Consider the following 25,123-nt stretch of genomic DNA (forward strand, 5'->3'; position numbering starts at 1 on the left):
CCCCTCACGACCGACTGTCCGCCACTTTGACACCTGATATTCTGCTACAATCTGACAACTTGCTTCACACCACTCCAGAGCAAATGGTATGGCCGAGTTGGACGTAGGTCAGGTCAGATCAAAGTTTAAGCATTTTTTGCATCGGAAAATATTCACCCTGTAGCCTGTCTCAACTTCCTTGCAAAGAAAAAAAAAAAAAAAGTGAAGGTAGAGTTAGTGGAGTGACTTTGGAGACATGTGCTGTGGTTTGAAGAAGATACACATTAAAGACAGGGTTGTTGTGCAGATAAACTTGCATATTACATATCACTGCAGAAGTGATATAATAGAAATCAATAACAACAAAACATTAAGAAAAGTGATGTTTGAAAAGCTGGAACTTGGCAAAAACTGTGCTAGACATTTTGCCTTCAGGTTTTATAACATCTCCGTTGGCTGCAGCAACTCATGAAACTAAAGAAAGGCCAAAGTGAAGCTCTCCCTTTCCTTCCTCTCTGGCCCCTCACTTCTGAACAGCAGCCATGTTTTGGACTCATGACCTCTTGGCCAAAGGAAAGTAATCTGAGAGCAGGCTGGAGTTGGCCTTTACTCAGAAAAAGGACAGTGCTGCCACCTTGTGACTGGGCCAGAGAAAGCTAAACACAACATGAAGACGCACAGTCAAACACTGGTTAGGTTTTTCTTCATGCTGCTTCTTCATATGCAGCCCTTTTCCACAGTGCTTGCTTGTGGATAGGTCATTTAATGAATTCATTCAATTCAATTAATTAGTTCATTTAGATTCAGTTGCTGAGAGGAAAGCCACAAGGACTGTGCCAAATCCCATTACTGTGGGCAATGATTAACAGTTAATTACTAAGTTGGTACTCCCAATTATCAATCTTATCTTCTTTAAAGTGCAATAGCATTAGTATTCCTAACCACTTAACCTTTCTGTTTCTTAGTGTGAATGAGAACACTAATGGAAGTCAAGCAGATCAACCAAGGACAGTCTTTCTAGAAGGAGACACAGAGTCACCACACTAGCCTCAGGTCTCTCTCATGAAGGTGCAATGACATGATGTTAGGCTATGAGCAGCATTACTACTTTAAAAACCATCTATTTAAGGGACCAGTATTGGATATTTTCATTAACTGAGCACCTCCTGACACCAGACTGTTAGCAAGTCCAAACAAAAGCACCACTTATTCCATCCTGCACTGGAGTTTTCAGTAAACTGTTCATTTATAGACGAATACTGGGTTTGTCTGGGCCGATACCAATATTAAAGCTGCTGTCCGGAGTTTGAATCGCAGCGTCTCCCAAAACACTGGTGGTCCCACCCTCCCTCCCTCTGATTTCGCCCCTTTATTTGTGCACGCGCGCAGTACATGAGAGAAGTGCCCGGAGTGCTGCAGCATCTCGCCTGTTTTGCTGTTTTCCCTTCTTCTACATTTAGTACATTTAGTAAATAATAAAGGAATTACGTTAGAATGCTGTATTGAGTCTAACTTGTCCTAATACCAAAATAACATGAATCTGCTAGGACGAACTAGTAAAGTTTCAATATGTGATTACACTCGTGTATCTCTCTCAATGACGTTGTTTATCAAACTTAGTGCATTTACGCGTGTATATGTGTTACATTGTTTATTTATTTCTATCTAGAGTTCAGAATTGCATGACTCCTCTGACGAAGAGTATGTCCCAGACGCCCCAACATCTTCCTCCAGAGGTCGGGCATCTAAACGAAGCCGTCAGGCGGGCTATGGAGGCCGTGGTCGGGGAGCGAGGCGAGCACCCCGACCACGGCATCTAAACGAAGCCGTCAGCCGGGCTATGGAGGCCGTGGTCGGGGAGCGACGCGAGCACCCCGAGCCAAAAAACGTCCTGCAGTCTCTTGGCCTGACAAGCCGTGGGATTGGTAACTTTTCTGGAAGTTGCTGAGCCCTGATGCTCTCTCCTCCACAAGCAAAACAAATGTGCGCGCGGTTGCGTAGTGCGTAGCTCGCCCACCTCTGCATGGGCTTGCTTGCTGTGCGCGTAACCGTTGATTGACAGCATGACAAAGCTGAAGCTCGAACTTGATTGGTCGGCAGCAACCGGCGCTTTTTGGAATAACATGGGGGTCTATGAGAGGAAGGCAGAGCTCAGGAATAAATTTTCATATCGCGTTATACTAACTTTATATTATAGTATCGAACTAGACTAACACATTTAAGCTTTGTTAAAAAATGACACATAAATTGAAAACAAACGGAAACTCCGGACAGCAGCTTTAAGGCATAAGAAATTCTGAGAGGAATAATACTGAAAATGAAAAAAAGTGGGGCCAAAGCTACAATTCTTCAATTTCATTAGCAGACGCTTTATCCAAAGCAACATACATCTGACAATAGATACAACACAAGTAAGGACCTAGTCCAGGGGTCGGCAACCCGCGGCTGCGGAGCCGCATGCAGCTCTTTCAGCCCTCTGTTGTGGCTCCCTGTAACTTTGGAAAATACATTGTTATGCCTTTCAGGCGCGTTTCAATGCATTTTAATATAGAGAATTTTATTGTGAAATTACCGCTCTTACTTTGACGTGTCACTCCACCGGATGTGCTGTGCCTGTGACATGAGAGCGCAAAGCTGATGCAGAGAGACAACACGGAGCTTCCGATTCCCACACGTTTCATGCCTTTTTTTTGTTTTACTCCTGGAGAAGAAACGCCTGTAGTTTCACATCGTTTTGTACTCAAGAATGGCAAGCCTGTATATTAAAGCTCCACTCCAAGAAAGACATGTCTTGTCTTTGAGTCAAAAGTACTCATGATAGGGTAATACATATGGAGGTATTTCAGGTGTAAAATGTTTGAGCACCTGTAACATCGAATTTGTAGTTGTGTACATTGAATTTGTATGTGTACATTGAATTTGTATGTGTATCAGCAAATCTGATTTCCCACACTCTATGAGTTGTGTACTTGTAAAATAATTTTTTGTATGTGTCGATTTTTTTCTTCCCACAAATACAACACAAAAATACACATTCACAAATCGTAATTACAGGTGCACAAATCATATTTACAGGTGTACAAATCATATTTACAGGTGTACAAATCCTTCTCTACAAGTCACATATTTCAACACTGACACGCTCACATTTTGCACATATTGTTGCAGCACACTAAGTGCAAAACATACTTGTGCACCTGTATTGTACGAAGTGAAGTTGAGGTCAGAATTTGAATATGTGCAAATCTGAATGTGAACTTGTGCAATAAGTATGTGAAATAATTTACCACGAAAATACACAAATTGCTACTTACAACCACTCGAATCCTTACCACGAGTCACACATTCTCTGTTTTCTACAGGTGCAAATCCGAAATCTACAGGTGCAAATCAGAAATGTACAGTTGCAAATCAGAAATCTACAGGTGCAAATCAGAAATCGTACTTCCGGTCCCGCTGAGATATTTGGTGCAAAACTACAAAACGATCCGATCTGTGTATAAATTCTATGCTCTGAGATTGACAGACTTTTCGGCCAGTCAGGGAGACGCTTTGCCCGCCCAGCCAATCAGAGGTTTTTATTCCGTCTGAGGTCGCTTTACCGACTTCCGGGTGTGGAATTTCACGATGGAGAGAGTGTAGGCCAGGGGGTCGGCAAGTAGATGTGGCTTCGGGCCAAAATGTCTGTGAACAATCGCACAGCGAGCCAACCTGCGGGCGGGTGCGCTCCGATTCCGCGAGCGGCGGGGGGGCTGGCGATACCGCGAGCAGCGGAGCTTCTACAGCTGATCGCCGCTGCTTGGGACACACGTCTGTGATCACAGATGTATTAAAAATGACTCCCGAGACACACACATGTTTTGCACACACTGTTGCTCAGTGAAATCTGGCTGGTACAACCGTGTCCGACCAGTAGTGCAAACGCAGAAATGCCCGGCAGCAGCCGACAACACGAGTTTCGTGTTGCGGTGACGGACCGGCTTGGCTCCATGCCAAATCAAATTTTCAAAATCATCTGGCGGGCCAGATATTATTCCTGACGAGCCACCAGTCGCCAACCACTGGTATAGGCTTTGATTTCAATATACTAAGAGGAATGGATAAGTTATTTGAGTCACTGGGAAATGCGCATAATAGAGATTAGAGCAGACCAGCCGTCCAAAACAAGAACTCCCTACCCTCTCTCCATCGTGAAATTTCACACCCGGAAGTCGGTAAAGCGACCTCAGACGGAATAAAAACCTCTGATTGGCTGGGCGGGCAAAGCGTCTCCCTGACTGGTTGAAAAGTCTGTCAATCTCAGAGCATAGAATTTATACACAGATCGGATCGTTTTGTAGTTTTGCACCAAATATCTCAGCGGGACCGGAAGTACGATTTCTGATTTGCACCTGTAGATTTCTGATTTGCAACTGTACATTTCTGATTTGCACCTGTAGAAAACAGAGAATGTGTGACTCATGGGGAGGATTCGAGTGGTTGTAAGTAGCAATTTGTGCATTTTCGTGGTAAATTATTTCACATACTTATTGCACAAGTTCACATTCAGATTTGCACATATTCAAATTCTGACCTCAACTTCACTTCGTACAATACAGGTGCACAAGTATGTTTTGCACTTAGTGTGCTGCAACAATAGGTGCAAAATGTGAGCGTGTCAGTGTTGAAATATGTGACTTGTAGAGAAGGATTTGTACACCTGTAAATATGATTTGTGCACCTGTAAATGTGATTTGTGCACCTGTAATTACGATTTGAGAATGTGTATTTTTGTGTTGTATTTGTGGGAAGAAAAAAATCGACACATACAAAAAATTATTTTACAAGTACACAACTCATAGAGTGTGGGAAATCAGATTTGCTGATACACATACAAATTCAATGTACACATACAAATTCAATGTACACAACTACAAATTCGATGTTACAGGTGCTCAAACATTTTGCACCTGAAATACCTCCATAAATACACGTTACTCGCAAGAACACGGCTCGATGTCACATCCAGGCAGCAGGTCAGAGAGTCAGAGGAGTGTCGTCTTGGAAAAATAGGGCAGCGACTTACCGGAGAAAAGTTATTAGCTTAAGATAAATAGATAAATAGATTTTACAAGTTAAATAGACATTCGCAAAATATTGAGTTCCAGCTAACATTACGTAACATATGAGGTCCAGGAGCAAAAATGACATTAACCAAGTAAGATAAATATTAGTGGAAGGACACAATTAAAAAATGAATCTATCTATTTAGAGGCTTTGTAATTAATTAATCACGACTGATTAACAAGGGCATAGAGGTAAAAAAAAAAAAAAAGCGATAAATGCAGTGTTGTCTTCATTTTAAATGCCAAAAGGATTTTGCGGCTCCCGGTGTTTTCTTTTCAGTGGGAAACGGGTCGAAATGGCTCTTTGAGTGTTAAAGGTTGCCGACCCCTGACCTAGTCAGTAGAAACGGCCTGGATAAGTGCCATAGAACACTTTCTAACACGTCACTAACTTTCTAGCACAAGCTAGTTAGCATCTTGACATGAAGATGATGCTTTACTCTGCTCAGCTAAATGTACTCTGCTACATGCGCTGAAGACGGTGCTCAATATTGTCAACAGTGGAGTTAGACCCACTTTGCTGGACAAATTACATTATTAATGGAATTTCTAAATTATTCCAACCATTTTCTTCCTGTATTATGTTCTGATTTTAAAAAGAAATGGCGCTACATATCTGACACCGTACTTGCAATACGACTTTATAAGCACTATAGCTGATTTTAAAGGAATGCAATTTGTAGGAGCAATTGAAGGCACTAGTGTGACTCCTCCATTCCCCCAGAGGTCTTGGTAGTGGCGTAGTCTTGGTTTTCAGTGGCTATACGGTATGTCCAACATAATTTAACACAGCAGCCAATAGCACAGCAGCAGTCACTCTTTAGCATGACTAAAATAATGAATCTCCTTGTGTATCTGTTTTGAACATATCCAGCATTACCAGCCACTTAATGATATGGTGTTTAAGAACGGTCTTCATAATTACACACAGTGTACAAAACATGATCTACCTGTTTGAGGCCAATATCAGCCAATAATATCAGCCGACCAACATATTTGAATGGCTCTAGTTTACACCAAGACAACCTTACTGGACTTTTAACCAAAGCTAAAATTCATATCTAATTCGGATTTATCAACATTGTGACCAACAACGTGGTTTGTCGTAAGACTAGTCTTGCAGCTGCCAGGAAAAAATATACTGACAGTCAATAGAAACTTTGAGGTAGAAATGTACGCAGAATTCTACTTGTAGGGGGGTTGTAATTATTCATTGTGGATTTACTGATGATCTAGTGCCCTGGTAGTTGAGATAATGATGAGTTGTCATGTTGTCATGATTCATTGCACATGAGTTGGTCACTTTGCAAAAGTGAACCAAATACACACCAAGCATTACTCGGTGAGTATCTGCACAATTTGAGAATGGTTTTGAAGGCCTATATAAAGGCCCAAAAAGGCCACCATTGTTAGTCCAGTGAACAGCATCATGCCGCGTCTATCACATGAACAACGTCTCCGGGCACTGGGTATGGTGGAGGCCGGTTTGAGCTACAGTGATGTAGCCAGGCGTATGGGCTGTTCCCAACCTGCAATCAGAAGCCTGGTCCAAAGCATGCGCCGACGGATTGCTGCCTGCATCGAAGCAAACGGAGGCCATACTCGGTATTGACTGTTGTGACTTTGTGTTTGGCAGGTGCCGTTTTCTTTTGTGAAATTCTTTATTTTGAAATCATTCTTGAAACTTTAGATTTTTTTTTTTTTCTGTATGCCAATATGCTAAACAAATGATTCATATGAAGAAAATCCAGTTTCGGGCTTCAAAATAAAAATTATGTTGAAAAATATGGTCTCAAAGTTTTTATTGATTGTCAGTGTATATATATATATATACATTCTTAGTAAACAGATAAATATCCGATTCTGAAAACTGATCTTGTACAAGGAGTCTTATCTGAGGCTAAAGGGATTTCAGAGTTACATATCCTTATGTAAATGCAAGAGTGTGACACAGTGATAAATACAGAAGCTGTGTGAAAAATATCATCTGCATATAGAGGATATTTTACGTGGTGCTGCTTCTCAAACTTCTGTTTATTTATGATGCCAGTGTTAACCAAACTCTGGAATGAGTCTGCATAGACAGAACAGACAAATCAATACAAACATGGACTGAGTGATCACCTTTACCCTATGATGAAACATTTGTGTGCTGATAAGAGTGGTCTCTTCCAGAATAACAACTCCCATCTATAGGACACGAGGGGCTCAGTGGTTTAAGTATGAAAATGATTCGAGTCAAACTGTGTGGCCTTCATAGTTACTGGATTTCAACTGAGCTGAACAGAGACTTTGGACCACATGTCAGACCAAACACTCTCAACCACCCCTACGAAAATGCAAAATGAGGGAAAATTGTGTGGAAGAATGGTGTTCATTTCTCTCCAACAGAGATGCAGAGATTTGCAGAATTAGTGTCAAGGAGCACTGAAGTAGCAAATGGTGGAACATCATCTGACTCGGATACTTTAAGTTTCTTTTTCCCTTTGATTTGCCACCAGTCTGTATATAACACAATCTACACAGGACTTCAATGCATTTCCCAAAGCCAGACTCTAGAGAAAAAAGTGCTGCACATAAAAGTGATGTTATGATGTAAGTGAAGCCGCTCCTGAGTGAATTAATTAGTTAAAATGATCAGACAGGCTATACATATCAGGGGAATCTGGGGCGATAATTCTAATTTTCTTTATGTCATTTATATTCATTCATTACACACTAGAATTATATTCTGCTCAAGATATCACATTCTTTAATGTGTTACATGACCATACGGTGCTTTTTATATGCTGGGGGACACATCAGGAGTGAAATAAGCATTTAACAACATGACTGAGCCTTTCCACCTTGAATCTGCAGAGTACTGGTGACAGTCTTAAAAACATGTAGCAGTCTTCCAGGCTTTCATGTGTAATAAACCCATGGAATCAATCCTATCAACTTGCAGTTTGGAGCTTTCTATATCATTATTATCGTAGTTGCAATATTATGACTTGCTGCTGTGTGGCAAAGAGTGGATTATAGGCAAAGATATCACTTCCAAATGTCCGATTCAGACTTTAAAAGTAGTTGTGCACATCATATGTTTATATTACAACGACTAAGCAGAAAGTCACAAAGCAGAAAAACATCTGGGGCTCCCACTGATTGAGTAGAAATCACATGATTTCTAAAGAATTTAGAACTTCCTAATATGTCTGGCCTATTTAATTACTTCTTAATGATGAATTTTAAAGGTGTGGATGACAGAGAATCTCCTTGTACAGCCTTTCCTCATAACACCTATTTTGTTCAGCATTATTTGTGTTCATCGCACATGTGCAGTCACCGATTTTGGGATGAACATGGACGTCCACGTGGACCGTCATGGACTTGGGTGGATGATAAAATTTACATCATGTAGACACTTGTGGACTTGTGGATGTGAAACGCATGAATTGGCCTTTTCAGAGTTTAGTACCAGATGTACACATTCTAAAGGAATATAGAGTTACATCTAATCTAATCTCACTGTGCCAGCCCATTCAGTAGGACAGAAGTAGTATTCAGGCAAACACTGGCTTGTTTTAATTTCTTTAAACCAATCACAGTTGTCTTGATGAAGCTAAGCACGGGATGTGGCTCCTCTGGTGTTTGCTCAAAACAGTGACAAGTGAAAGTGTTTTGGGGAAACATTTTGCATGCGGGAAAACGAACGCTGTCATTAAAATGGAGAATCCACCGACAGGATCAACAGGTCTGCCTGACTGCAAGATCCAAATCCAAAATCCAAAGTTTTCAGTGTGATAAGTTGCTGGCTTTGTGGTTGTCGTTTCTAGTAGTGTGGGTTTTTAAAAAAAAAATGGCAACAGAGAGAGATAAGAAGGGAAAGAGGAAGCTGACTGACCTGAGCAGCCAATGGCAGACTTATTCCTACTTCCTACATCCTGTGAGATATAGAATTACATTGAACTCAATTTAAGATACAAAATGGCAATTTTAAAAGAAAAAGAAATTGCTAAATGTGTGACTTGGATACACAGAGATGACTTTTTAGGTTGGATTTCAAGGTGAGACATGCCCCACAGAGTTTAATATCTTAACTTTACCACCTGTCCTGTTTCTATAGTCACAGAAATGACACTCAGCTAAAATACTGCTGACGTTTTATTACATTTCTGTATAATATTGTACCTATACAATATTTTTGCACTATGAGCAATATTCTTGGCTTTTTGCACTATTCTCACTCTACCAATTTTGCACTACTGTGTATACACACCGATCAGGCATAACATTATGACTATGGAATAAGATTACTGTCAAAAGTATTCATCCACAATTCTAACCATTCGTATTCGTAATGTTAAACATTTGTATGTTAATAAAAAACTTGTACACAAAATTCTGCTGTCATATGCATGAGTTTGATAAATTAAGGGTTAGGATTGTTTTTACGAGTATGAACCTAAAAGTTGTGAGTGCAACTCTAATTTCTACGACTACGAAGTCTTCCCTGTGAGGACGAATTCAAGTTTATGGGTACGAGTAGAAAAATACTGGAATGACGTCACATAGGTCACAGGGGAAGGTAATCGAACACCGATTGCTTCAAACGCGCATGCGCCATTTATAAAGAGTAGATGCCGGGTGGACCCGGTGGACCTACCGGGGCAGGTGACGCCTCACAGGTCAAGTAAATAACACACCCAACTTCTTGTAATTTATTTATTTCATGAAACTGTACTGTTTTAATTGATATACAGTTTATGGACGAAAGACGGTACTGCTTAGCTTGCACGCTAACGAGCCGGGCCGGTGACACATTAGCCTTCTAATGCAAGGAGGCTAATGAGGAGGCTAAGGAGGCTTAATAACAAAACAAACATAATTTGAGATTATGAATCGTGGCAATTGGTGTATGAATCAGCCCACTGTACAGCCTAAATTGCTGTAAATTAAGTCCAGTTTTAGTTCTTTGCAAACTCAGACGCGTGCATTAGTTTAGTTTACAATGAATCTGGCGGAGTTCGGTAAAGTTGGAAAGATATTCACACATTCGGACTTCCGGCATCAATAACTCATGAGATATATGTTGTCAAAACATGAACGATGCCTCTTTCAAATCGTTGTAAGGTAGACAATGTGCTACAAGGCCAATTTTATCAAAAGTCGCTGTCTTTCAAGCTACAGAAATAACATTGGCGTCTATGAGCAGCCGGCGGTGCAACGAGTGAACAGGGACCGTCTGCAAATAGCAAAACCGCTGCAACAGTGAAAAGAGGCACTACACATATAATCAATAACTTCACTGTAGAGCCACCAAAATCACTGGAGCCATGAATGGGCTCTTGCTGGTCAAACTACAACTCTTGCTTTGGCGCTAAATTAAAAATCTGAATTTTAAGGAATTTTTATGTTTTGTATGATTATTTTATGAGTATTAAAATGGCACTTTTCTTCATGTATGTGGTATATTTTATATAATACACAGGAAAAATGGCATAAGGGCATAGTGTACTTGCTGTGACCTGTGCTGGTCAGACCGTCAGGTTTATTACCTCCAAGTATTGTCTGTACAGTCCTTAACTAGAAAAATATTACTCTCAATTTAACATTATGGTATAAATGAATCAATTGACACTGAAACTTTGCAATAAAGTGTCTTATCGTCTTTCTTCTCAATCATCAGTACTTGAGGTGACAGTCTAAACAGTTTGTTTGGTATATTGGTGTTATCTGATACTCTCTTTGGTAAGGATTGTAAATTCCATTACTATACAGAATTATGTGTTTGGACAAACAAGTACATTATGCCCTTATGCCATTTTTCCTGTGTGTTATATAAAATATACCACATACATGAAGAAAAGTGCCATTTTAATACTCATAAAATAATCATACAAAACATAAAAATTCCTTAAAATTCAGATTTTTAATTTAGCGCCAAAGCAAGAGTTGTAGTTTGACCAGCAAGAGCCCATTCATGGCTCCAGTGATTTTGGTGGCTCTACAGTGAAATTATTGATTATATGTGTAGTGTCTCTTTTCGCTGTTGCAGCGGTTTTGCTATTTGCAGACGGTCCCTGTTCACTCGTTGCACCGCCGGCTGCTCATAGACGCCAATGTTATTTCTGTAGCTTGAAAGACAGCGACTTTTGATAAAATTGACCTTGTAGCACATTGTCTACCTTACAACGATTTGAAAGAGGCATCGTTCATGTTTTGACAACATATATCTCATGAGTTATTGATGCCGGAAGTCCGAATGTGTGAATATCTTTCCAACTTTACCGAACTCCGCCAGATTCATTGTAAACTAAACTAATGCACGCGTCTGAGTTTGCAAAGAACTAAAACTGGACTTAATTTACAGCAATTTAGGCTGTACAATGGGCTGATTCATACGCCAATTGCCACGATTCATAATCTCAAATTATGTTTGTTTTGTTATTAAGCCTCCTTAGCCTCCTCATTAGCCTCCTTGCATTAGAAGGCTAATGTGTCACCGGCCCGGCTCGTTAGCGTGCAAGCTAAGCAGTACCGTCTTTCGTCCATAAACTGTATATCAATTAAAACAGTACAGTTTCATGAAATAAATAAATTACAAGAAGTTGGGTGTGTTATTTACTTGACCTGTGAGGCGTCACCTGCCCCGGTAGGTCCACCGGGTCCACCCGGCATCTACTCTTTATAAATGGCGCATGCGCGTTTGAAGCAATCGGTGTTCGATTACCTTCCCCTGTGACCTATGTGACGTCATTCCAGTATTTTTCTACTCGTACCCATAAACTTGAATTCGTCCTCACAGGGAAGACTTCGTAGTCGTAGAAATTAGAGTTGCACTCACAACTTTTAGGTTCATACTCGTAAAAACAATCCTAACCCTTAATTTATCAAACTCATGCATATGACAGCAGAATTTTGTGTACAAGTTTTTTATTAACATACAAATGTTTAACATTACGAATACGAATGGTTAGAATTGTGGATGAATACTTTTGACAGTAATCTTATTCCATATATGACCAGCTGCCTAACACTGTGTTGGTCTCCTTTATGCTGCTAAAACTCCTCTGACCCAGTGGGGCATGGACACAGGACCTATGGAGATGTCCTGTGGCACCGGGATGTTGGCAGTGAATTCTGTGGGTCCTGTGGGTTGCAGGGTGGGACTTATCTAGATCAGGCTTATCATGCAACATCCCACAAATGCACAGTAAGATTTGGATCTTGGGAGTGTAGAAGCAAGGTGAACACCTTAGCTCTGTTGTGTTCCCCGGGCCACTCCTGAGCAGTTTTTGCAGTGTGTCAGGGTGCACTGTCTTGCTGAGGGAGGCGACTGTCATCAAGGACTGATGTTACCATGAGGGGTAGGAGGCTGGGGGGGGTTGCTCAATCTGCAATGTTTGTCAACAGACTTATTTGCATGTGCAATATCATCAGACAATCTGTATAATCATTGTCAAGTGCAATACATCTGTTTGCTTTCTGTTCACTTTCTGTTCATCTGTTTCTCGTTATTTAAGTTACAGCTTTCATTTTGTACTTGTGTTATTTTATTTATTTATTTTCATTTTTTCCAGACACTATTCCTTGGCCTCTACTTAGACACTTCCCGTTTTGTACCCTTTTTCTGATTTCTATTTAACCACCAACCTCTGTGTAATTGTGTGTATTTCCCCCAAACTTTTATTTATTATACTGTAAAACCTCTAGGATGAATAAAGTTGATCCTATCTTATGTTTCGGTGGGTGGTACATGTCAAATATCTGCATGAATGTCAGGACTCAAATTTTCCCAACAGAACGTTGCATTATAACAAGATGATCGATGTTATTCACTTCACCTGTCAGTGGTCATAATGTTGTGGCTTATCAGTGGCTGAAGTTTGGGCTCACATAGAAATGTCTTTATTTTTTCAAAAATTATGTTTTTTTCCTTTATCATATAGGGAAGTGGAGAAAGAGACATTAAATGGGGGTAGAAGTGTAGGGGAATGACATGCAGTAAATGGTCATGGGCTAGATTTGAACCTATGACTGCTGTGTCAGGGACTACAGCCCCTGGTTATAGGTCGTCTACTCAGCCAGCTGAGCTATCTGAGTGGCCAGAAAGTTTTGAAAGAAAAGCTGTTTTTTTCAATGAAGATAACAAAGTTGATCAGAAATACAGTGTAGACATTGCTAAATGATTATTCTAGCTGGAAATGGCAGGTTTTTAATGGAATAGTTACATAGGTATACAGAGGCCCATTTCCAGCAACCATCACTCATGTATTCTAAGGGGCCGTTTACACGAGGACGCTTGCAGGTAAAAACGTCAAAATATTTCAACAAAACACCCTATCGTTTATACGAGGACGGCGTTTTGGGGGCTTAAAAACACAAAAATTTGAAACCAGCCTCCAGAGTGGAAAAGTAGAAAACGCTCCGCCGTTACGTTTCCGTCTAAACAGCAAAACGCAAAACTTTGCCGAGATCTGACCACGTCGCGTACGCGATTATGTCACATACGTGCGCCGGTGCTTTGGTTTGCCGGCCGGTACAAGGAAGTAAACAGAGATGTGTGATTATTTCCATCCTTCGTACCTTCAAGCAACTCTGGCAGCTCTATGTACACTACAGGAGTCGTACCAACAAACGTACAGAATCTGTACAGATTCCATTCATGAACATTTACCGCGGCGGAGATCCGAAAAGGGAGATAGTAAGCATGCGCGTAGACATGGCGGAGTTTTATGACAGCACCACCCAGCTGCCTGGCATGCATATCCAATCGGATTCCACACACTATAGAGTCACCGTATATACGCAGATTTCCTTCAAAACCGCTCGTATAAACGTGAAATGACAAGACGCCACTTTTGCATTTTCTGTTAAGATGGTCCTCGTGTAAAAGGCCCCTAATACTACATTGTGTTAGTTAATGGTGTTAACTAATTGATGGCTAGAAAACCCTTGTGCAGTTATTATGGTAAATGGTTGTATTTATATAGCGCTTTTATCCAAAGCGCTTTACCCATTCACCCATTCACACACTGATGGCGGAAGCTGCCATACAAGGCGCTAATCACAACCCACCAGGAGGGGTTAGGTGTCTTGCTCAGGGACACCTCGACATGAGCTCAACGGGCCGAGGATCGAACCGGCAACCTTCCAGTTACAAGACGGGCACTCTACCCACTGACCCATGCCGCCCCCGTAAAAAACAGTGTGAGCTTTTAAGCTGGAAAACATGAAATTGCCTGGGTGACCCCAAACTTTTCAACAGTAGTGTATATTCTGTTCTAGATGTGTAAATATCTCTCTCTATTTTCTCTGTAGTTATTTTGTTATTCTCTGTTCTTTATTCCTGAAGTAGGGGTGTCAAACGTACAGCCAGCGGACCAAAACCAGCCCGCCAGAGGGTCCACTCCGGCCCGCGGGATAATTTGCAAAGTATAAAAATTACAGAGACGACATGAACTGCAATTTTTCAATAAAAGCAACTGCTATTTTAAATTTGTCTACTGTACTGCCACAACTTTTATGTATTTTTTAAGTATAACTTTAATACATTTACAACACAGGCGGACAACTTAACCTTCTTTCTTTATAGTTCCCACTTTAGCTTATGTGGTGTGGTGCTCAGGATACAGATGTGTAAATGAGGGTAAATCAAAAATAACTCCTCGTCTTGACAAGTTGTTTTGATCATAAAGTAAAATATTGGATTGTTCAGTTGCTAAATGTTTTGTGCTTTTTGTAGATACACTGTGATCTGAAAGTTGTACTGTGTAAATAAGAAACTAAGGCATGATATTGTTGAAACTGAACTTGTTTTTCTGAAGAAATTCCAATTCGATCACAACGTTTCGTAAAAAGACAGTTCAATAAATGTGAGCTGTGGTTATTTATTGGTTATTATGTAATGATTTTACTGGTCCGGTCCACTTGAGGTCAAATTGAGCTAAATGTGGCCCCTGAACTAAAATGAGTTTGACACCATCAGCCCGAACCATATTCCTTGTACGACAGTGAGTTGTAATAAAAGTGATGCAGCTCAGCATCAAAGTCTCCACCAGCAGCTGTCACACTGACCCCGCCCCTCTCAATGCTTTATTTCTGGAGTTGAACTTTCATTCTGCTTAAAAACTCTGCAACACACCTCGGCTAAACTCTGTTTGCGTGCTTTAAACCCACATTCCTGTCACTTCCTAAAACTTCTCCGCCGCTCGCTCCGAGGCTCCGGCCTACCTGACCGAGCAAAGCCGGCTTCAGCCACAGAGGAAGCCGGTGAGAGTGTGTGAGAAGAGACGGGGACACGGGTCTGTGTCCTCAGACCGGGGCTGACATGGTGACACGGTGGCGGACCGACACTTCGTGCGTCATGCGCAGCTCCGAAAAACTTTCAAACTCACCTTCCTCGCGACTCCCCGCATTTTCCTCGTCGTCTCTTCTGACCTGCGTGATTACCGACGAAGAGTTGTCCATTAGTTCCACTCACAGGGACACACGGCGCTGTTTAAGCTTACTTCGAGGGAGTTAAGGGAGAAAAAAAACAAAAAAAGATTGATATTTTGCCACTCCCTGTCTGCGCATAGTGAGCGCAAAAACGCAGAAAGTCTGTTAAAGGACGACGGAACAAAGCGCACAGGAGCGAAGAACGGGGAGATTTAGAGGTTAAAGGAGTTTTAAAAAGTTCTTCTAAAAGTAGTTATCGTAGAAGTTCATCAATTTGCCCATGCTAACATGGGGGCTGACGGTTTCAAGGAAGCCCAGTTCTTAAAGCCACAATGCAGGATGTGAAGCTTTGAACCGCCTGTGAGTTTAACGCTGTGTCCGTTTACTGACACGTTCTGAGGAAAATACCCACTAGACCGATCAAAAAGGGGAATTTGTGGAAGTTTCAATTAAAATTTGAGTGTAAATTAAGTGCAAAAACGCGCTAAGACATTAAATTTGCTCTGTGCTTTTTGTGCCAAAAGCGAACATTTTTCAATCTTCCTCCATTTCTGCAGTAACTTAATTATTTACTAAAGTTTGTTCAGGGACCACTTTGAGGTTGGGGGCCGCCTTGAAACCGGCCTGCAGGAGGAGGAAGTTAGGGACAGTACGTGAAGTATCCACATCTAAGATCAAAGGAACTCTCCTCTTTTTGAAACACTGCCATGAAGAGTCATCAAACCCAACATGATGTTCAATGTGAGATTACTTTAATTTCAGATTGGGGGGGATGTGAAAGACAAGCGTAATATAGCAAGATCAATAATAAAAAATAAAACCAGGTGTAAAACAAAAGTAGATCAGAAAAAAACTAGAAAAGCACCTTTACATAAATGGAACCTTTGAGAAAGGTTCCATTTACGACCCTTATGAGGATTAAACAGTGTATAGGTGGTGGATGGATGGACACTTTCTAACCCTGCTGATATCTTCTTGTTTAACTAACTTTTCATGAGTACTGTACACTGATCAACCACAACATTATGACTACTGACAGGTGAAGTGAACAACATCGATCATCTTGTTATAATGCAACGTTCTGCTGGGAAACTTTGAATCCTGGCATTCATGTGGATGTTTGACATATACCACCTACCTAAACATTGCAGATCAAGCAACCCCCCAACCCCCCATGGCAACGTCAGTCCTTGATTCCCACTGGGTCCGAAGAGTTTTAGCAGCATAAAGGGCACCAACACAACGTTAGGCAGGTGGTCATAATGTTATGCCTAATCGAGGTAACTTTCTGTTACCAAGACAAATTTCTTGTGTATGCAAGCTTGCTTCTGATTCTGATATGGACAGAGACGATCACATCCTTAGTACTTACAGAGGTTTGTTGCAGAAACATTATTCAGATCTTGCCCCATCAGTGTCTCGGTTTACAATTCTTTACATTTTATTCTCCTAATTGCTCCACATTGAAGTTATTTCACAGTGGAATGACTAAAATGTGAGACACTGTGCTCAGAATAAAGTACAGTTGTGTTATTTATGATGACTTTCAGCTGATGATCGCATGTAAAGTTGTGCCTTGTGACTAGAATGTTAGCAAACAAGCTAGAAGAGAGTTGAAACTTTTAGGTGTCAGCTGAGGTGAGATTGTTGTATCTTTTTATACAGTCCAGAGGAAGAGATGCATGAGTCTGTGAAAAAAAACAGTTTTCACATAACATCTCATAACTCAATAGTCCACGTAGATAACTAGTTAAGTTATAATAACATGAACAAATCTGCTGCCTGGAGCTGATGGACAAAAGTTACACTGAGCAGTGTTTTGCACCTACAATCTAGCTTCACCAAAGTTATATAAACACAGCATCAGTTTCTTCTTTAACAGTAGGCTTCACTGATGCTGGTCCCCAGAGTTGTAGCTGCTAGTATCATCTTAGAAGACTTTTCTCAAAGGTTCATTTTATGTAAAGGTTCTTTTTTAGTTCTTTTTCTGATCTCATCTACTTTTCTTTTACATCTGGTTTTATTTTTATTGTTGATCTTAAGTTGTGTTACACTTGTCTTCCATATCCCCCTTTTGTGTTACTAAATATATCATATTTGTTGTTGTGGTTTTACCCAATTCTCTTCTGCTTTTAGAATTTTATTCCTGAGTAATAAGGAGATTTGACTATATGCAATGCATTCAACTAGTTAATATAGGCATATGCAATCCGATTCAAGAGGGAAACATTTGTTGCACTTAAAAGCTCAGAAACACTGTGAAACACAGCTGTAAATGAGTGTCCTGGTCCAGCGTGTATGACCTGTGGAATAATACTGTACTGAACTTCCTGTTTTGACTTGCTGAGCTGTAGTTTCTCTTATCGCCACTAGATGCTTGCAACCAAAAGTCTGTGATACTGCCTTCTTCTTTTTGGCTCTGTGCTCAAAATGCTAATGCTCATAGATTTAGTGACTCTTGTGAGGCAACAAGTGATAAACCGAGCATCAAGGATTTACAATAGGCATATGAACATTTTGTTCCTAAGATACCTGTAGGATGCAGTTCAACCAAATGATCCACTGCATAAATTAATGATTACTTATTTTAAAAAGACCACTTTCACCTACCTTTTTAATAACTCTTATCTCAATGATAAACAAAAATGCATCATTGTGAACCAGTTATCATAATAAAATCATGTCTGTTTAATTGTTAATGTATTCTTTGCCATTTTTGCAACATCAAATGAACTATTACACTTAAAGAAATCTGAAAAACAAGATCTTCGTGAATAAATCCTTTACTTCTTCTCATGAGCATGGTTTAAGTTATGTATAGCTTTGGATGTAACGTTACTCCAGTTAAACTGTAAGAGAACGTGTTCATGGCGTTAGCACCACAGCTGTGAGGCTTCATCAGAGGATGTCCACTCGTGCGAAGGACTGGTCTGTACCCAGATTGTTCTCCACAAACACTTCATACTTGCCAGCGTCGGATGACTTTGCATTTTTGATGGTCAAGATTGTGTTGGTTTCTCGAACGTCAAAGAATAGCCTGGAGGGAAGTTTTTATCACCATTTGTTAGGAGTAGGATCTGAATCATTTCATTTGAATATGTTACGTCTGACAGGCTGATCAGAAACTACAGGATTTCCCTAAGTGAACCCACCTGTCATCTTCATCAATGTCATCTCCATCTTTGAGCCAGGCAACATCTGGAGGAGGTTCTCCGCTAATTTCAGCCTTGAGAACCACTGTTGTCCCTCTCTTGGCCTTGATGCTGCCTGGACCTTTAGAAATTTTAGCAGGAACTAGGGGAGCAAACACTTTGTCAGCGATATGATTTTGTGAAGAAATGAAACACTACAGTCCTATAAGAGACATTCATAATCAATGGAAAACCTTCTTATCAGGCATTTCTGACAAAGTTCCCAACAATGACAAACATTAGCATCAACTTATTGCCAGTAGATACAGGTTTAGTTGGTGTTATAATATTGGATGGTTGTTTAAGAAATCCTTCACTGCATAATCTGCAAAACAGACTAAGATGTTTTTGATTCTACCAACCTTGACAAATCCACAAAATTTAAAATCATGCTTCATTGCAAAGTACAAAAAAACTAAACAACTGTCTGCTTCATATAATAGTCTCATAATCTGTACACACCTTCCACTAGAATACAGGCAGATCCAGATGTCTGTCCAAATGGATTCTTAATCTTAACTGTGTATTTTCCCAGATCAGTCAGAACCCCGTCTCGGACCACGAGCGCCACAAAATCCGGGTCTTCAAAAACGTAGCGGTACTTTGGACCGTCCTTCAGCTCTTTGCCATCCTTGTACCAGACGATGAAAGGATCTGGGAAGGCACTGACTCGGCACTCCAGCTTTGCAGCGCTGCCCTCAACAAGGACCACATCTTTGAGCTCTTGCAGGATCTTAGGAGGACCTTTCTCTCGCAGCTCTTTGCGTGACCTGTATGAGAAACGATATGAGGGACAAGCTCCACAAACTTTCTAAAAATGGCAACCATGCCAAGTATAAAGAGGGTAGAATGTTTGTCCCTGTGTAGAGCAGAAAGAGTCTGTGATTGTTCTGATGGGGTAAGTGTCATATTCTTGAGGACAACCTCCCCTCAAAGGCATCCAATGGGACTGTGAACTGGACACATCTGGCCCGTTGGCATGCTTGGTGAACTGCTGATTTCATAGCTACAAAAATTGGTGGATGCAGAATTAGAAAGGTGTGGGAGGAATTTATCCAAACCTTATGCAATGATACACTTTACATTCTGTTCTAAAGGTTCTTGAATGTCTATGATGTAAACAGGAAGAAAAGATTCTGGTACCTGTGGCCGCGATATGAGGCCTGGATTCGAATAGCAGCCTCCTGGACTTGAGGATCATTGATGTTCAGAGTGCACCCAGGAGGAGGTGCAGTCTTAGCTTTGGACATCTGCAGCAGTAAGAGGAGATTACTGCTAACATAGAACACAGTAAAACCAAGCTAACAACAAATTGTTCCTATTACTACCAACAGTTTTTGTTTGTTTGGAAGTAAATTCCTTAGCTCTTACCTTGGAGATCTTACCTTGGAGATCCTCTCAGAGATGCACTCCGCAAAATCAGCAAACCTAAAGGACCTGATGCTTTATATGTAGAGGTCAGGAGGAGCTATGTAGGTCCTCAAGGATGAAGGCAACTCATCACCCAGATATTCATTCTCCTTCTTTGGGTAACAGGAAATACATGATGAGATTGATTGAAGATGTGCAACAAATGTTCCAGAGATCTTTTCCCATCCTTATATAGAATTCACATGAAATACTCCTGAGAATCTGTGGAGCATTTAATAGTTTAGTTGTTGTTTATATAGTAGAAGGAGTAATCTGAAATATGAGTCATCCCCGGTGAGAATAAACACATAATTGCTGGTCTTCAGGGTCACGCAGAAGGAGCACAGTCTATAAAAATACCAATAATTATGATTCAGTGGTAATGTCTACACCAATTTTAAGAACGGTTTATAGTGAAGTTTATGACACTGTTCTGCTACAGCCTTTCAGGTCCACGTTTTCATCCAACAAAGTGCTCGTTGCCTCCGTATATTTTGTCATATTTCCTTTTATTGTTCATAACCTTAACACCTGTCATGCCTTTTCCATGCCAGATTCAGAAATTTCACAAATAAAAAGCAGAAGCGGTAACAAACACAGTCACCCAATAAATAAACAGTTTGCGAAACACACACACACAAAGCAGTCACATTCATAGAGTCAAAATAAAGAACTAGTCATTCATTTAACAAACTATTTTCTCTGTGGGTCTAATATCCATCACGAGGCACTGCAACACATTCCACAAGAATACGGCATAGGATTTTAATACAAAATGTGGAGCGTTCAACATCTTTTTTCAAAACCCTGTTGTCTGCATACAAACAGTTACCATTTCATTTCATATGACTAAAGAAGATATTGCACAGACATTTAGAATTGAATGCAACATGGCATTCTCATGCTGATCTTGCATGTTTTCATTCCAGTTTAAAACAGCTCCCTCTGTGATTAGTTCACTTCTACTCTGCATAGGAAAATGACTGAGCCAAAAAAAGACAAAGAGCTGCAGAAAAAAGGGCAGTATTTATCTAGCAATAGCGTTAGAATATATTGAACTACTAAAATAATTTCATAGCATTACCAACAACCTCTGTAAGTCAATACACATATTAAAAGAACTCAAGATTCGATGTATGATGCAGCTTCAAATCACCCAAAAAACTCATCAGTGTCTATTTGTGACTCCTCGAATCTCCTGAATATTTCTTTAGGGTAATCCAGACTGTCCGCAGGCATTATGCTTTGAGTGTTAAGTGTGCAAATCTGTGCTCGATATCAACGCATGTGGCAGCAACAGCATCACAAATCTGATGATTTACATGCTGGTCTGAAAACTGGATTTGCCCTTTAAAGGGAAAGCAATATACTGTATATAAAATCATTTCTTTATGTGATCAGAGCAGATCAAAAATTGATAGTTGATGCAGTAGAATATACTCTTAAATATGGCAGAGGACAGATGTCAAAATAAATACTGGGGGATATTTCAAGAGTGTCCAACTGCAGCACTTCAGACCTCGCTGATACAGGTATTATCGCCCCCTGCTGGTGGGAGGATGAGTAACTTTCCAGTAATTTTCAAACTACATGGGAAGTATAAGCTCTGAAACACCTGATCGTTATGTCTCCACTTCCGTAAACCCCATCAGATTTTTAAAAAAAATACCAATTTCAGTGTGGCCTGGTATAGTTAGTCTGATAGAATCTTGCCTGTGTAGCTGTTTGGGGCTTTACCCTTCTGCTTTGTTGTTCCCCCACAAGCAAGAGAAGAAAGTCGAGCCGTTCCCTTACAAGATTTAGAACAAGCTTTTCAATTTGACCGCGTAGACTAATGTGAGGGAAGATCCAACAGATGGAATGATTATTTCTTGCCTCAAATTTGCTCAGAAACACACTTTGATGGATTGCTAAGGTGAAGTTTACATCGTATAACAGAAAACTACTCATTCTGCTCACATATCCTGAGCCTCAGGAGGGAGGTCTGCAGTTGGAGTTCTCGAATATTTCGTATTTTCTCTGAATAGTTAAGGAGTCATGCTTCTTCCATTTACGTTCTCTTTATGATGAACAAAAACTTTTGATTAATTTACCTAAATATATCTTATACATAGAGCATGGAGTAAGAAGTGTTTCCTAGAGTTGCAAAGGATTGTCTTAGATTTAAACGTTTATTATTCAATCTGTTTTAAGGTCTGAGGGGCTGCTGTTCTATATTAAACTTATGTTTGGATCATTGTGTATGCTGTCTAGCTAGCTTGTATGGCCTAGAAACTAAAATATGACACTAAATTATGGGGAATAAATTACCTTTGGCAATCTAATGCTAATTAGAAGAATTCTAAATGTAACTATATTCAATTTCTGTAAGTTACTGCCATTTAACTGTAATTTATCAATACAAATAAAGCAAACGCCCTTTTCAAAGCAGTCGCTGTTAGCAATTGAAAATGACAGCTAAAATAATACACTCAGCAGTGTCTTTCTCAGCTGGTTTTATGCTGACAATGCTCCTTAACGGCACTTAGAGGCACCCCAACGTCTCCAGGGGGTTCACAAAGTGATTCAGTTTACCACTAATCCCCTGAATAAACTTCCATTTAATTAGTGTCTCAGTTAAACTCCTTCATGCGCAGCCATGGACCTACTCTGAAAACTTGTAGACCTGTTTTTTTACACCTCAGAGATGAGCAAATAAATATCTCTGCATGGCTGAAATAACTACGCTGTTCTGAGAGGAAGAGTTGAGTTTAAGTGGAAGCCAGTGAGCAGGTTTCTAGCTTATCTGTGGTGAAGGAACCAGTGTCTGGGAGCCCTGCAGGGACACAATTATGCTGCCCACTGTGTCACTGGGAGAAAAAATTGTTTTGAATGGAAGCTCAAAGATGACAATCTAGTAAAAAAATCTTAAAAATAAATTGTGATTTTGAGATTTCAGATTCATTACTATCCTGTTTAATAACACGAGGGAAAATGCACAGATTTAAACTGTTCTACCCTAATAGCCCTTGGTGTATCTTCTGAATTCGATAACTAAAAAACAATCAAAACAAAAGTCCTCTCTAGAACTGCTACAATCTTGACAATCACTGAGGTGCTACAGCAGTATAAAAACCCACGTAGCACAAAGCACACTACTTTAGTAAAAGATGGATTCAGTTTATGGGTTTATGAAGAGCGATATTTACCATTCTAGGTTGCTGTAACTCAAGGACTCAGAATTAGACATCACAGGATGAAATTCTGGTCATTTAGCTGGTCAGGAAACATTTGAATAGAAAACTGAATATGAGACTGAGATAAGAGAGGTGCTCCAATGACAAAGGCATCAGTTGTTTCAGAATTTACATTGAGTTCTGTAGAGCACTTCTTGTCGTGAAGTTGTGCTAAGGACTATTTTGGAATTTAATTAACTCTTTAATTCTTCTCTTAAACAAAACTTTACATCAATACTCTATAACTGCAACTTTAGGCCTTTCGTGATGGGTTACTACACTATATTAGAGTGTCCTCTCTCATCAGTGTAGAGGTAACAGTAAGAAAGGATGTAATTAATCCAAAATGTATGCAAAGTTACAAACCTTGAGGTACTAACTTGAAGACAACTTCCAGCCTTGTATGAACAAGGTTCACGCTTTATAAAATGCAGTCAGGCTCTTGCATCTTTGTAAGAGTTCCCTTCTGCATGAAAGCATTTTTTTTAAGATCCTCTTTCAGAACCACAAAAGAAAAAGAAATGATGTATCTGTAGATCTCAGCCACTGCTGGTTTCAAGAGTTTCTGTTCTTCTGACCAAGTTCGACAACTCAGACCTGAAGGCATCACCCCACCTCGTGGCCTAAAGTCTTGTCCCGCTCTGAGGATGTTCGTTTCGCCCACCCTGCCCCACAAAGTCCTGCCAACTGGTGTTTGTAAGCCTGTTTTCACTGGGTGACAGGTGTGGTGGGTGATGTTGGCACGCTTAGCGTGGTGGGGCTGGTGGGGGTTTGTGGCGAGCTCTGGTAGGAGCGCAGGAGAACTTTGTGCTTGGTGGCCGCTTCCACTCGCCTACGCTGCTGGTCGGCCAAGAATTCCTTGAGACGGGTTGTTGTAAAGGTGAGAGTTTGCCTCCGAAGGCGCATCAGGTAGGCATCTTGAAGCCAGGAGTTACTGAAGCAGTCCTTGATGGATGGACGGGCCCTGATGACAATGACATTGAAACATAAATAATTCAAGATTTTTAAATATGGGACTCATATAGTATTCTGTAAAGAGAGGAGATCATTCTAAATGAATACTAAATGAACGGACCAGATTGTATCAAGTGAACAATTTATTTGACTGTAAACTTGATGACAGATGGTGTGAGAGAGGACAAATGTTCTTTGCTTACCAAGGGTAGCTACAGAGGATCTTTTTGAGGAACAGAGAGGCACTTTGGGACACATTCTGGTAGAGTTTAGAGAGGTCAAACTTTGCCGCCTGGATCCTGGCTTCAGTCTCCTGGGGATCGTTTTCCATGAAAGGCGACCTGCCACTCAACCTGGAAAATCAGAAGGACATAAACAAAACATATCAACAATGCACAATAAAAGTTACTTTAGATTAGTCGTACTATTAAACCAGCATAAGAGGAGAAGCAAGATGTCTCTATCATGCAAAACTGTAGCACATACAAATTCAGCTGGCACTTTTCAACCATATGCCTTATTTCACATAAAGAACACAAAAAACATTTCTATTTAAAGAAAACTAGCTGGGTGGAAGCTGTGAAAACAGTACTCACATGATGAAAGTCAGTACGCCCACGCTCCAGATGTCAGCTGGAGGGCCAACAACATCCCCTTTTAGCATCTCTGGAGCTACAAGGGGAAGAAAGGAAAAACGTGCAGCTTTTGTAATCTGCAAATAGACTTTATACTACATTTACAACAGTTTGTGACTTCTGACACAGTATACGTGTTTGTGTTACATTAACTAAATATGTGTGAATGCTTGGTCCTAGTTTCTAATTCTCCTTTGTTTTCATAGTTG

General features: G+C 40.4%; 3 protein-coding genes across 3 annotated transcripts in view; all 3 read right to left on the reverse strand.

Moving 5' to 3' along the window:
- Nucleotides 1-15,839, reverse strand: part of LOC110949674 (carboxy-terminal domain RNA polymerase II polypeptide A small phosphatase 1-like) — a 37,563-nt gene extending 21,724 nt beyond the window's left edge. The window contains exon 1 of the mRNA XM_022191838.2: nt 15,467-15,839. Coding sequence (XP_022047530.1) covers nt 15,467-15,539 — 73 coding nt within the window. The 5' untranslated portion in view covers nt 15,540-15,839. The remainder of the gene's footprint in view (nt 1-15,466) is intronic.
- Nucleotides 15,840-18,319: 2,480 nt separating this feature from the next.
- Nucleotides 18,320-19,950, reverse strand: spegnb (SPEG neighbor). The gene is made up of 4 exons (XM_022191862.2): nt 19,844-19,950; nt 19,163-19,470; nt 18,662-18,803; nt 18,320-18,546 (listed from the first exon to the last, which is right to left on the reverse strand). Exons 1-4 carry the CDS (start codon nt 19,948-19,950, stop codon nt 18,408-18,410), a joined length of 696 nt encoding a protein of 231 aa, XP_022047554.1. The 3' UTR covers nt 18,320-18,407.
- A 650-nt stretch (nt 19,951-20,600) lies between these two features.
- spegb (striated muscle enriched protein kinase b) overlaps nt 20,601-25,123 on the reverse strand; it is a 32,815-nt gene continuing 28,292 nt past the window's right edge. Inside the window, exons 39-41 of the mRNA XM_022191861.2 lie at nt 24,876-24,951; nt 24,483-24,632; nt 20,601-24,289 (exon numbers count right to left, since the gene is read on the reverse strand). Coding sequence (XP_022047553.2) covers nt 24,034-24,289; nt 24,483-24,632; nt 24,876-24,951 — 482 coding nt within the window. The 3' untranslated portion in view covers nt 20,601-24,033. The remainder of the gene's footprint in view (nt 24,290-24,482; nt 24,633-24,875; nt 24,952-25,123) is intronic.

Source organism: Acanthochromis polyacanthus, chromosome 14 (genome assembly GCF_021347895.1).
Source record: "Acanthochromis polyacanthus isolate Apoly-LR-REF ecotype Palm Island chromosome 14, KAUST_Apoly_ChrSc, whole genome shotgun sequence".
Classification (NCBI taxonomy): Eukaryota; Metazoa; Chordata; class Actinopteri; family Pomacentridae; genus Acanthochromis; species Acanthochromis polyacanthus.